We start from the raw sequence: 14,010 nt of genomic DNA, 5'->3' as shown, positions 1-14,010 counted from the left end.
CGGGGCAATGTTCTCATAGAAACAGTGGAACCATGTGGTGTGTGGAAATCTGACGCACCCCTTTGTGATGGGATTTGGGAGTGTTTATTGGTTGACAGGACTGACATGTTCCTTCCTCTCTCTCTGTGCAGGGTGTGCCCAAGCCTATAGCAGTGGAGCCATGTTGGGGGAGCAGGGCCGGCGTACTGACCGTCCTCATGTGTCTGCCCAGAGTCCCTTCAGGAATACCCCCACCTGGCCAGTCTGGTAAGCACCTGTCTCCTCTCCACTCAGTGTCTGGCCTCTAGACCAGCCCTTCTCCCAGATCTAACACATTCTTCAGATACCACTATTTCCCTCTACCATTCCAGATATATACTGAGTATACCAAACATAAGGAACATCTTCCGAATATTGAGTTGCACCCTTTTTGCCCTCAGAACAGCCTCAATTTGTCTGGGCATGGATTCTACAAGGTGTCGAAAACGTTCCACAGGGATGCTGGCCCAAGTTGACTCCAATGCTTCCCACAGTTGTGTATAGTTGGCTGGGTGTCCTTTAGGTGGTGGACCATTCTTGATACACACAGGAAACTGTGTGGAAAAACCCAGCAGCGTTACAGTTCCTGACGCAAACTGGTGTGTCTGGCACCTACTACCATACAAAGGCACTTAAATCTTTTGTCTTTCCTTTTCACTCTCTGAATGGCACACATACACTATCCATGTCTCAATTATCTAAAGGCTTAAACATCCTTCTTTAACCTGTCTCCTCCCCTTCATCTACACTGATTGAAGTGGATTTAACAAGGGACAATAAGGGATCATAACTTTCACCTGGTCAGTCTGTCATGGAAAGAGCTGGTGTTCCTAATGTTTTGTCCACTCAGTGTAGAACAAAAGAGAAAGAGAAAAAGTTTCATTTAGAAAATACTTCCTCCTATCTCTATGTCTCTCTCTGTCTTTATCTCTGTCTCTCTCTGTCTCTCTCTCTGCCTCTGTCTCTCTCTGTCTTTATCTCTGTCTCTCTCTGTCTCTCTCTCACTGCCTCTGTCTCACTCTGTCTTTATATCTCTCTGTTTTTATCTCTGTCTCTCTCTGTCTTTGTCTCTCTGTCTTTATCTCTGCCTCTGTCTCTCTCTGTCTCTCTCTCTCGCTCTCTCTCTGTCTCTCTCCCTTTATCTCTCCCTTTATCTCTGTCTCTCTTTCTCTCTCTCTCTCTCTCTGTCTCTCTCTGTCTTTATCTTTGTCTCTCACTCTCTCTCTCTCTGTCTTTATCTCTGTCTCTCTCTCTGTGTCTCTTTCTGTCTCTCTGTCTCTTTCTGTCTCTCTGTCTCTCTTTCTGTCTCTCTCTTTCTCTCTGTCTCTCTCTATCTCTCTGTCTCTCTCTCTGTCTCTCTCTCTCCCTGTCTCTCCCTGTCTCTCTCTGTCTCAATTCAAGGGGCTTTATTGGCATGGGTAACATGTGTTAACATTGCCAAAACAAGTAAGGTAGATAATATATAAAGTGAAATAAACAATAAAAATTAACAGTAGACATCACACATACAGAAGTTTCAAAACGATAAAGACATTACAAATGTCATATTATATTTATATATACAGTGTTTTTACAATGTACAAATGGTAAAGGACACAAGATAAAATAAATAAGCATAGATATGGGTTATATTTACAATGGTGCGTGTTCTTCACTGGTTGCCCTTTTCTCGTGGCAACAGGTCACAAATCTTGCTGCTCTGATGGCACACTGTGGAATTTCACCCAGTAGATATGGGAGTTTTTCAAAATTGAATTTGTTTTCGAATTCTTTGTGGATCTGTGTAATCTGAGGGAAATATGTCTCTCTAATATGGTCATACATTGGGCAGGAGGTTAGGAAGTGCAGCTCAGTTTCCACCTCATTTTGTGGGCAGTGAGCACATAGCCTGTCTTCTCTTGAGAGCCATGTCTGCCTACGGCGGCCTTTCTCAATAGCAAGGCTATGCTCGCTGAGTCTGTACATAGTCAAAGCTTTCCTTAATTTTGGGTCAGTCACAGTGGTCAGGTATTCTGCCGCTGTGTACTCTCTGTGTAGGGCCAAATAGCATTCTAGTTTGCTCTGTTTTTTTGTTAATTCTTTCCAATGTGTCAAGTAATTATCTTTTTGTTTTCTCATGATTTGGTTGGGTCTAATTGTGCTGCTGTCATGGGGCTCTGTAGGGTGTGTTTGTGTGTGTGTCTCTCTCTGTCTCTCTCTCTATCTCTCTCTCTGTCTCTCTGTCTCTCTCTATCTCCCTGCCTTCTTGCTTCAACCATCACTCCTCACCTCCACCTTGCCCAGACAGCTGCTGACTGAAGCATGACAGCATAGAGAGCTGAAAACCCTCCTCTCCTCCCCCAACCTCCCTTACCTATCCTCTTTCCCTGTTAGATCTCAGCCCCACCTCCTCTACAACCCAATCTCTGTCAGACTGTCTTTCTCTCCTTCAGGCAGTTACATTTGGAAACCTGTGTACCATCTTGTTTGACGGACACAGATCTACTAGCTATTCGGGGCTTTGATTTGAGTGAGAGAAGGAAACTTGTTAGACCGGGAGGAATTAGCAGGCTGTTGGATCGATTGTTGCCTCCAATAGGTTTTCCAGCAGAGCCCAGCTGACCTCCTGTTTCTCCTAAGAGGATACGTGATATTTCAGAGGTGCTGAATATGCCGCTGTGCTTTGGATAGATGAATAGGGAGATGACCATTTGAATGGCACACAGTGTCACAGAGATGAGCTAGGGACTGCTTTAGAACTTGTATCACTGACAGCACCCAGTTAAATATGTCTTTCCCTCTGTCACTCTTTCCCCTTAAACATACAAGCACACATGATCTCTATCTCTCACTCACACACTCCATCACTCACTCACTCACTCACTCACTCACTCACTCACTCACTCACTCACTCTATCACTCACTCTATCACTCACTTACTCACTCACTCTATCACTCACTCTCACTCACTCTATCACTCACTTACTCACTCACTCTATCACTCACTCAATCACTCACTCACTATCACTCACTCTCACTCACTCTATCTCTCACTCTCTATCACTCACTCTATCACTCTCTATCACTCACTCAGTATATCACTCAGTATATCTCTCACTCACTCACTATATCTCACTATCTCTCATTCACCTCTCTCTCTGCCTCTCGCTTTCTTTGTTTTTCAGTTTCCCTCTTTCTCGCTTATTTTATTCCTTTCCTTTTCTCTCCTATTTCCCCTGAAGCCCAAGTCTTTCTGAGAGAGTGCTGTCAGCTCATCATGCAGGTATAATAAACTAGCTGAAATACGAGCAGGTGTTAAAGTGACTGCAGCAGGAAGCCTGTAAAAGACGGTAGAAGTTAAGCACTTTGCAAGGCAGCGGGTTCTCATGCTGGGAAAAGCTGCTTATATTACATTTAGAGGAGCCTTAAAAGCCACCAGTACTGGGAAAATAGTAGCAGCTTATAAGTTCAGCCAGTAAGTGCAGGCTACGGTACTGGCCACTGCTGCTGGGTAAATGCATTCTGTACAGTCAGTCCCTTGAGGATTTCACAGAGTTTTTTGTGATAGTTGCGGCCAAAAATGCTTGATTTTGATTTTGCTCTGGTAATTCTGACATTTTGCATGTCAATTTGCGATTTTCATCAAATTTTTCAAGAAATGTGGGACGAGTGAAAAGTTTGTTGACGTTGAGCTTGATTGAACCATTTCATGCAGTCAAAGTGCGGTGATTGGTTAACATTGCTAGCCCTCTGTTTGTAGTGCAGTGGTCAGACAGTTTTATGTGGTAATATTGGGGTGATTAGGAATTTGATATGCATATCATACATGGAACTATAGTAATGAAAGTGTCACTCTGCAGTAAGTCCTGAAGCAGTGCTGTGATACCAGGAAGAGGGAAGGGATTGGAATGCCTCAGGGGCTTTATGGGACACTCGGGGTGTAAACTGGAAATGGCTATTTAGCTGGTCCCATCTGTTTAGCACATCCCATCTATTTAGCACATCCCATCTATTTAGCACATCCCATCTATTTAGCACATCCCGTCTGTTTAGCTGGTCCCATCTATTTAGCACATCCCATCTATTTAGCACATCCCATCTATTTAGCACATCCCGTCTATTTAGCTAGTCCCATCTATTTAGCACATCCCATCTATTTAGCACATCCCATCTATTTAGCACATCCCATCTATTTAGCACTTCCCATCTGTTTAGCACATCCCATCTATTTAGCACATCCCATCTGTTTAGCACATCCCATCTATTTAGCACATCCCATCTGTTTAGCACATCCCATCTATTTAGCACATCCCGTCTGTTTAGCACATCCCGTCTATTTAGCTGGTCCCATCTATTTAGCACATCCCATCTATTTAGCACATCCCATCTGTTTAGCACATCCCGTCTATTTAGCTGGTCCCATCTATTTAGCTGGTCCCATCTATTTAGCTGGTCCCATCTGTTTAGCACATCCCATCTATTTAGCACATCCCATCTATTTAGCACATCCCATCAATTTAGCACATCCCATCTATTTAGCACATCCCATCTATTTAGCACTTCCCATCTGTTTAGCACATCCCATCTATTTAGCACATCCCATCTATTTAGCACTTCCCATCTGTTTAGCACATCCCATCTATTTAGCACATCCCATCTATTTAGCACGTCCCATCTATTTAGCTGGTCCCATCTATTTAGCACATCCCATCAATTTAGCACATCCCATCTATTTAGCACATCCCATCTATTTAGCACATCCCATCTATTTAGCACATCCCATCTATTTAGCACATCCCATCTATTTAGCACATCCCATCTATTTAGCACATCCCATCTATTTAGCACTTCCCATCTGTTTAGCACATCCCATCTGTTTAGCACATCCCATCTGTTTAGCACATCCCATCTATTTAGCACATCCCATCTATTTAGCACATCCCATCAATTTAGCCTGTCCCATCTGTTTAGCACATCCCATCTGTTTAGCACATCCCATCTATTTAGCACATCCCATCTATTTAGCACATCCCATCTATTTAGCACATCCCATCTGATGTGGGCAAACTGGTTAGGGATAAATGCCTACACCAGTTAGTATGTGAGTGCATGTGGGTGTGTGTTTGTGCATAGGTGTGCTTTTCAGTTTGTGTTTGAATGTGTCAGTGTGTGATACATTAACTACCTTGTCATGTGCCCAGGAACCATCACTCTCCTCCTCTGAATATTCCAAAATACTAGACGCATTTAAAAGTGCAAATATAGTCAGATGTTAACCCAGTAACATCCTAACTTCAAAGACTAACGACATAGCCCCAGTCTGGATAATGTGGAGAGGATTATTCTGTGATGTAGAAAATAGTCAGAATTGTCACACTGTGTTATCACTTAGAAACATGTATAGTATGTATGATGATGCTGGACAATACAGTTTTGTGTAGATTCGTTTTTCCCTGAGTACTACGCTTTCATGTGTATGTCGCTGGAAGTTCTGGGAGGTATGTGAGAAAAGGGTCAGAGAAGATCAGAGAGATCGCTAGGAGTGCAAATGCACACTACACACTAGAGGGAAAGGAAGAGAATGGGTAGATAAAGTCCTCTCTGAATGAAACAGAATATTTCACCCTCCTACCCTTGCTTTATTTTCTCTCTCTCTCTCTCTCTCGTGCTCTCTCTCTCTCCCTCTCTCTCTCGCGCTCTCTTTCTCTCTCTCTCTCTCTCTCTGTCTCTCTGCCTCTCTGCCTCTCTGTCTCTGTCTCTCTCTCTCTCTCTGTCTCTCTCGCGCTCTCTTTCTCTCTCTCTCTCTCTCTCTCTCTCTCTCTCGCGCTCTCTTTCTCTCTCTCTCTGTCTCTGTCTCTCTGCCTCTGTCTCTCTCTCTCTCTCTCTCTCTCTCTCTCTCTCTCTCTCTCTCTCTCGCGCTCTCTTTCTCTCTCTCTCTCTCTCTGTCTCTGTCTCTCTGCCTCTCTGCCTCTGTCTCTCTGTCTCTCTCTCTCTCTCTCTCTCTCTCTCTCTCTCTCTCTCTCTCTCTCTCTCTCTCTCTCTCTCTCTCTCTCTCTCTCTCTCTCTCTCTCTCTCTCTCAATTCAATTCAAGGGCTTTATTGGCATGGGAAACATGTGTTAACATTGCCAAAGCAAGTAAGGTAGATAATATATAAAGTGAAATAAACAATAAAAATTAACAGTAAAATTAATATACAGAAGTTTCAAAACAATAAAGACATTACAAATGTCATATTATATATATATACAGTGTTTTAACAATGTATAATGGTAAAGGACACAAGATAAAATAAATAAGCATAGATATGGGTTGTATTTACAATGGTGCGTGTTCTTCACTGGTTGCCCTTTTCTCGTGGCAACAGGTCACAAATCTTGTTGCTGTGATGGCACACTGTGGAATTTCACCCAGTAGATATGGGAGTTTTTCAAAATTGGATTTGTTTTGAATTCTTTGTGGATCTGTGTAATCTGAGGGAAATATGTCTCTCTAATATGGTCATACATTGGGCAGGAGGTTAGGAAGTGCAGCTCAGTTTCCACCTCATTTTGTGGGCAGTGAGCACATAGCCTGTCTTCTCTTGAGAGCCATGTCTGCCTACGGCGGCCTTTCTCAATAGCAAGGCTATGCTCGCTGAGTCTGTACATAGTCAAAGCTTTCCTTAATTTTGGGTCAGTCACAGTGGTCAGGTATTCTGCCGACTCTGTACTCTCTGTGTAGGTCCAAATAGCATTCTAGTTTGCTCTGTTTTTTTGTTAATTCTTTCCAATGTGTCAAGTAATTATCTTTTTGTTTTCTCATGATTTGGTTGGGTCTAATTGTGCTGCTGTCATGGGGCTCTGTAGGGTGTGTTTGTGTTTGTGGACAGAGCCCCAGGATCAGCTTGCTTAGGGGACTCTTCTCCAGGTTCATCTCTCTGTATGTGATGGCTTTGTTGTGGAAGGTTTGGGAATCGCTTCCTTTTAGGTGGTTATAGAATTTAACGGCTCTTTTCTGGATTTTGATAATTAGTGGGTATCGGCCTAATTCTGCTCTGCATGCATTATTTGGTGTTCTAAGTTGTACACGGAGGATATTTTTGCAGAATTCTGCGTGCAGAGTCTCAATTTGGTGTTTGTCCCATTTTGTGAAGTCTTGGTTGGTGAGCGGACCCCAGACCTCACAACCATAAAGGGCACTGGGCTCTATGACTGATTCAAGTATTTTTAGCCAAATCCTAATTGGTATGTTGAAATTTATGTTCCTTTTGATGGCATAGAATGCCCTTCTTCTCTGTCTCTCTCTCTCTCTCTCTCTCTCTCTCTCTGTCTCTCTGTCTCTCTGCCTCTCTGTCTCTCTGCCTCTCTGTCTCTCTGCCTCTCTGTCTCTCTGCCTCTCTGTCTCTGTCTCTGTCTCTCTCTCTCTCTCTCTCTCTCTCTGTCTCTCTCTGTCTCGCTGTCTCTGTCTCTCTCTCTGTGTCTCTCTCTCTTTCTGTCTCTCTGTCTCTCTCTCTCTCTCTCTCTCTCTCTCTCTCTCTCTCTCTGTCTCTCTGTCTCTCTGTCTCTGCCTCTCTGCCTCTCTGTCTCTCTGCCTCTCTGCCTCTCTGTCTCTCTGCCTCGCTCTCACTCTGTCTCTCTCTCTGTCTCTCTGCCTCTCTGTCTCTCTCTCTCTGTCTCTATGTCTCTCTGCCTCTCTGTCTCTCTGCCTCTGTCTCTCTGCCTCTCTGTCTCTCTGCCTCTCTGCCTCTCTCTCTCTCTCTCTCTCTCTCTGTCTCTCTCTCTCTGTCTCTCTGCCTCTCTGTCTCTCTCTTTCTGTCGCTCTCTGTCTTTATATCTCTCTATCCTCTCTCTCCTCTCTCTCTCTCTTTCTCTCTCTCTCTCTCTCTCTCCTCTCTCTCTCTGGAGAGGCCCTTCTAGGATCAGAGCTATTCCACCATTGATCTGAGTGTGTGTGGAAGTGAAGTCACTTTAGGCGCGCTCAGCCCGTTCCCAGCGCTCTCTGTGGACTCACTTCAAGAGGAATGTTTCATGAGCACAAGCTATTTTTACCTCTCTTTGTTTTTTCTTCTGCTCTCTCGTCGTTCCTTCCCCTAGTAGCGTCACCATTATCTGACCCCCTTCCTAGAAGCGGGGAAGAGGAATGTATACAATTGTTTGTGTAGTGAAAGGCATCCCCTGCATGCAGTCCTTGTTTTAATATTTAAAAGCGCCAGTTTCAAACTGAGTCTCCTCTCTCTCCTTATGTGGTGGTTTAGAACTCCATAGTAATCCGCCTCTTAGAATCTTGACGCTTTTTCTGATTTTGGGAAGTGTGTGGATGTTGGGGTGCTGGAGTTTTTGTGCTGGGTAGAGCAGCCCTATCTGGTCCAGTGCTCTGACACATTGTTCTGTAATGCTGCTAACAGCAGAGCTGAGGCTCCCAGGATGGCACAGGTGGATACCGGGTTCATCTTCATAGGAAAAGGCACATATACCGACGATATCCATACATAACACCAGGGACAATATGTCACCTTTCAACTGTAGTTTCTGCTACAAGTAGTATATGTTTTTGTTGTATAGGTTGTTATCTGGTATAGACAATCTGCCTACATGTACACAAACATACCCACAAACACCCTCCTCTCCACAGGCCTCTCTCGAAGTCCACTTCTCTAAGCCCTTGTGTGACACTGCTTTAAAGTGCTCTGCCGAGGAGACTAGGTACACCTCCGTCTCTCCACCAACACACACACACACACACACACACACACACACACACACACACACACTCCCTTCTTATTCTGCCTAAGTCAGTGTAGGGATGGCTCTAACCAAACCTAATAATTCATTCAGACTAATAGTTGAGTGGGGAGTTATTGTAGGAATGTGCTAACTTTGATTCCAACCTACTGGGACTAGCTGCTTAGTGAGGAACTTCCCTTGAATGTAGGGAAGTTGGTTTCAACTTAATAATATGTCTGAGGAATGGTGTGTACTTCTAAAAGTCGGGCTTCTCAGACAGATTTACAGCTGGAGCTGGATTGGCACATGGATAAAATATCCGACAGACATGCTCCAATTTGCTGAAGGGACAGAGACTGACAGATGGTCAAATGGATGGACATATGTCTATCAGCCATCTACCTCTGTTTCCCTGCTACCTCTCATCCTTCCATCATGTCTACCTCCTCCTCCATTGTTGTGGGCCCCTAATGGATGAGAACTAGGTCAAGACAGGGAAGGAGCCATCTGCCTGCCAGATACCAGCATGTTCTCAGGGGTTTAAACATAGTCTCAATACAAACACAGCAATCCCCTTCTCATCAACGATAATCTGCCTATTCAGGAGGAGATGTGGACCAACCATGACAGAGAGAGTAAGAGAGAAAGGAAGCGGGAGAGAGAGAGAGCAGGATGGAGGTGTGAAGGAGATTTATTGAAGTGCGGTCTGAGGTAAGAGTCTGTGGTGGCACCCTCAACCCCCAGCGACTAGCGATTTGCATTTAGCTGTGGTGCCTGGAGAGACACGTCTTCCAGTCCCAGGTGGTTGATAAATCCCTTGGCGTTCCCCAAGCCAGTGGAGGAAAATGAAGAAAAAACACAATCAGTGCCCCTGTTATCTCTCCTGTTCTGCTCCATCTCTCTATCTCTCTCTCTGCCGTGTTGCCTCCAATGGTGCCCCGTTCCCCATCACAGCCTCGTGGTCCGGTGGCCTGGGCTTTTCCTGAGCGCATTAAACTAACGTGCTGCTGAGTGTGTCGAGGAAAGATTAAGCACACAAAATAAAGATATGAGTTAAACATTTTTCCTTAATCCCTTTTTCTTTTGGAATGATGTCACCATTATTGGGAATGTAAGGAAATGCTAGTGTATGGTGTTCTGTTTTCAGGCAGAGTGTCTATGAACATCCAGCCTCTGGGCTCTCTGTCTCTCTCTGGCCGACGGTGCAGGCTGGGTCCTCTACAGCTTTGTTCTGAGGGTACCACAAGCATCATCTTGTCTCCAGAGCGGATTGACCCAGAGTGGACCCTCTATGTAAACCTTTCATTGACTTCCAGTCTAAGATAGTATCTGTCCTGAAATGTTTGGTGATGGGGTTTTAAAGGACTATTAATAAGTAGTTATTTAACATGTGAAAAACAGTATGCATTAAATGTCGTTACTATAGGAACTGCCTTTGGGATGAAGCTAGCACATCTAATCTACATTGTCAACCACATTTTCCACATTGTCAGGTGAAGATATCAACCAATGACAAGGTTTCAACAAGGATTCTCACTCTCCTGTTTGATTTAATTTTCTGTGCATTTGGGGTCCCTTCCTGTTCGGAAGCACTTTGTACATTAATGGTCCAGGAACCTCACCTGACAAAACAATCCCATTTATAGGTTTCATTAGTAGGGAGCGCCCTTCACCTCCACTCATCTGTATCCTGATTTGATTATGTTGTCCAATTAATTGAATTTGAGATGGATATCTCATGTCATCCAGAAACCATTGGCTTTAAATAGTACTCTGTCATGACCAAAAAGCTATTTTGTAGTTAGCGTTCATCTTCGGTTGAGTTACCTCAACTGGCATCTAGAAAGACAACTTTGTCATGAAATGTTTTTAGTTTTTCATTAAAAAAATAATATTTTAAATATATATTTAAAAAAATATATATATTTAAAGTGTATAAAGTTTGTCTTTCAAGGGTTACACATGGTGGTGATTTCTATCCAAGAGTAGTGGTGGCTTTCAATCCCATGGTATTCAAGATCAGACATATTAGCTGCACTGTTACATGTAGTGATTGCTATAGAAAAGTGTCAGGTAACTGTGTTGGAAGGATCTAGTTGGGATTTGGAGTGAACTGGCTGACAGGTAATCTGGTCTGGGATGGTTCCACCAACCAGACACGTCAGACTGTAGACTAGAGTGTCGGGCCCAGGCTCTTTTCTCTCCTCCACCCCCATCTTCATCCCTCCATCCATCCCTGTTTAAGTCGTACATCTTGTTTTATAATCAATGCTGAAGGCCTGCCTTCTGTCCGTGGCAGCGGGCAGCGAAAGACGGTGGGAAAGGGCACTGAAGCGATTTTTGTGATGAAGGGCGCACTGTGGCTGGACCAGACAGACACACACACACACAATTGGTTTTCCCTCTGCAATAGCCCAGGAATCACTGGTGTGTGAAATGCTTAAGCATGTTGTGTCCAAATTGGTGAGCTTTTCCTTGTTTTTCTGCTTCTGTTTTTTTTGGCTGCATACAAGAATATTTAGTCCCTGTCCTAATGAGTATACTAGTCAAGCCTACTGCTGTACAGAGGGCAAGCCATGCTGAAAATCCATATGAATTACAGCATGCCAACAGAACGCAGGAACATCTGCTGTCATTGTGTTCTCTACTTGTCTGCCTTTTGGAGAAAATAGCTGACCAATCAGATTGTTGTATTGAGAGAAATAACAGCCCAGAGGGGTGTAGAGCTATGCTTCAGTGACCTGTAGGCTGTCGTTGCATCCTGCTGAACTCTGATATGTGAGGGCTTGGACTAGAGTTGGGGAAGTGGTGCTAAGGAGTTGGGAATGGGTTTAAGCCGGCGGGAGGCAGTGAGCTCATTACTGGTCACTGTGTTTTACCTGCCACGCTGCTGTTTACTTTGAAGCTCACCTTCATTTTTCTGTCTCTCTCCCTCCTCCTTGTAGGCATTGCCATCGCTAGTGCCCTGATCGACACCTCACAGCAGAAACCTGGAGACTTCAGAGACAAGTACCATGGCCTGAAGAACCGTAAACCGCACGCAGTAACGCATCAGGGGACCTGTGTTTGAAACACCTGACCAAAAGGGGAGCCTGAATGCACCTGAAAGGACCGCAAACGCTTCTGTTTTCTGACAAGTTCTTGCTCTCTTTTTACCCGTCTCTCAACAGCACGGCGTGCTGAAGTGAACCCGATGACAACGGAAGCCCTTTATTGTGACGTCGAGTGTCCACTACGTGTGCCTCCTCACCTCCACACTCTGTAATGGAGTTTATCCAGAGTGACTTGTCTGCTCCCTGGTTGGGTCTCTGCCCAGCCCAGCTGGGGGGGTTCTGCACATCCCATTGGCTCTCAGCCAGGAAGTTTGTAGTCTGCACTTCCTCCCTGTGGATACATCTCCTTAAGAGTTTAGGAGGAGCAGGTCGCCACTTGAGGTTTGACTGTCATGTGACGTGAGTCTGAAAGAACAATGTCACGGGTCTCGTGCTGGTGAGATATGTGCTCATTTTGATACAAAGACATTAGAGAGAAGAAAGCTCCCTCCTGTTTTCTGTTGTGTTTTCTTTTAATGTACGATCTGCCCAAATTCAATCCATGCTAAATAAACAGAGCAGCCTATGGGTCTAGAATAACTTGACTTGACTATAGGATGGCCTCACTCTGAGTTAGTATATCCTGTGCTGAGAGACGGTTCTGCACTGAGTTCCTCACAGTATGCACCAAGAGCCTTGACTTAGCCTACCAGCAGTAGAGTATGTCACGGGCCAATGAAGTAGTTGGATGCAAAGAACAGCAAAAAAAAGAAAGAAAACTTGTATATCAGAAACGAAACCTGCCTGTGTTTATTATGTTAAGGTCATTGTCAAAGCGCAATGGCATGACATGTATTCTGGCATTCAAATGCATGACCTTTCCATGTTTCATAGCTGTGATGTTTCAACATATTTCTCATTATCCGTCAACACATATCCTTTATACATTTCAAGGTTTATTTAATTATAGATTTAGAATATAAAATACTATTTTAATTACTACTCATATTGTTTTATTTTGCCATCTTTTATTGTGAATGATTGTGTTTCTAATGAAATGATGAAGACAATACGATCATAAAAGGTACTTAGTTCTAATGTTTTCTTGTACAGTATGTTAATAATACAAATAATTTTAAAAATGAAAAAAAATATATATATTAATTTAACCTCAAATCCAGGTCCATTAATTTGTTTTACACACTTACTCAGCTTCAATCATGCAACTCGATTCAGCCTATAACATTCTCAGGCCCTGTTCCAAAATGCTACATTCATTTCCTTTCCTACTCTCTGGGATTACTTCAAGGAAGAGAGGAAGGAAGCATAAATTGGAAGATATCCTCAGTCAGGGTGTGGGTCCTGTGGTTCATCCCACAGTATCATATGAAGAAATCTTTTTTTGTTTCCTTTTTTATATTTCTTTTACTTATTTTTGGCATTTAGACAGTTTGACTGTTTTCTCTGTATCACTTTGAAGTTCATTGTGTTTACACTTTTATCCGAAGCATCCCATATTCTGTCGCATTTTGTTCTGTCTTGTAAATCAGTGTAAACGTAACCTAATAAATGGTTTACGCTTTTAAATGTACATAAGAAATGTATAAATGTGAGAGATCTGATGTTTTCTGTTTAGGTGAACACTACATGTAATGTATCTTACACCGATCTGTTGAAATGTGTATGAATGAAGAGCGGCTCACCTCATTATTTTCTTCATATGGGCATATTGTGTAAAGTTGCAAATAAACATTTTGATGCTTCTTCATACTGTACTTTAGAAATCGCTCCTTCGTATTTTGTGGCTTCAAGTCTCAAGCTTTATTGATTTGATGCTCAGGATGTCAATATGATTGATTTACAAGCATAGCGCACATAAAGAAACTGACATCGGACACCTTGATGGATTCCCCTGAATGATGTCTTGGTTTGATCGCTCAGTTGAAGAACGTGTGTTGATTTGGAATGTTTCTTAAGACTAGTTATATTTCCTCAAACACTTACATTGAATGTCTAATGTTTGTGCGCTTGAATAGTCGGCGAATTGTGAAGACATTTCGATGGGCATGGGGAGTGTAGATCTCAAATGTTTGAGGTAGTGTTTAAGGTAGCAGTGCACCATCCAATGAGATACTGCCAATACATGCTGTCTTCTCCATTAGGAAGAGTTTGAAATGTACTGTGTGGCGGGGGCTTTAAAAATATTTACACTGTTCACACATTAGCCAGCTTTTGACATAGTTTGTTCCACTCAACAGCGCCGGTATATAAAAATGT

General features: G+C 43.3%; 1 protein-coding gene across 4 annotated transcripts in view; it reads left to right on the top strand.

Annotated features, from left to right (window-relative positions):
- Positions 1-13,508, top strand: part of LOC135511110 (attractin-like protein 1) — a 327,206-nt gene extending 313,698 nt beyond the window's left edge. For all 4 annotated transcript variants that reach the window (XM_064932650.1, XM_064932647.1, XM_064932648.1 and 1 more), the window contains 2 exons: positions 132-246; positions 11,647-13,508. In XM_064932650.1, coding sequence (XP_064788722.1) covers positions 132-246; positions 11,647-11,771 — 240 coding nt within the window. In that variant the 3' untranslated portion in view covers positions 11,772-13,508. The remainder of the gene's footprint in view (positions 1-131; positions 247-11,646) is intronic.
- The last annotated feature ends 502 nt before the right edge of the window (positions 13,509-14,010 follow it).

This window comes from Oncorhynchus masou, chromosome 23 (genome assembly GCF_036934945.1).
Source record: "Oncorhynchus masou masou isolate Uvic2021 chromosome 23, UVic_Omas_1.1, whole genome shotgun sequence".
NCBI classification, from domain to species: domain Eukaryota; kingdom Metazoa; phylum Chordata; class Actinopteri; order Salmoniformes; family Salmonidae; genus Oncorhynchus; species Oncorhynchus masou.
The sequence above is the reverse complement of the archived record's forward strand: the minus strand, read 5'-3'. Positions and strand labels throughout refer to the sequence as shown.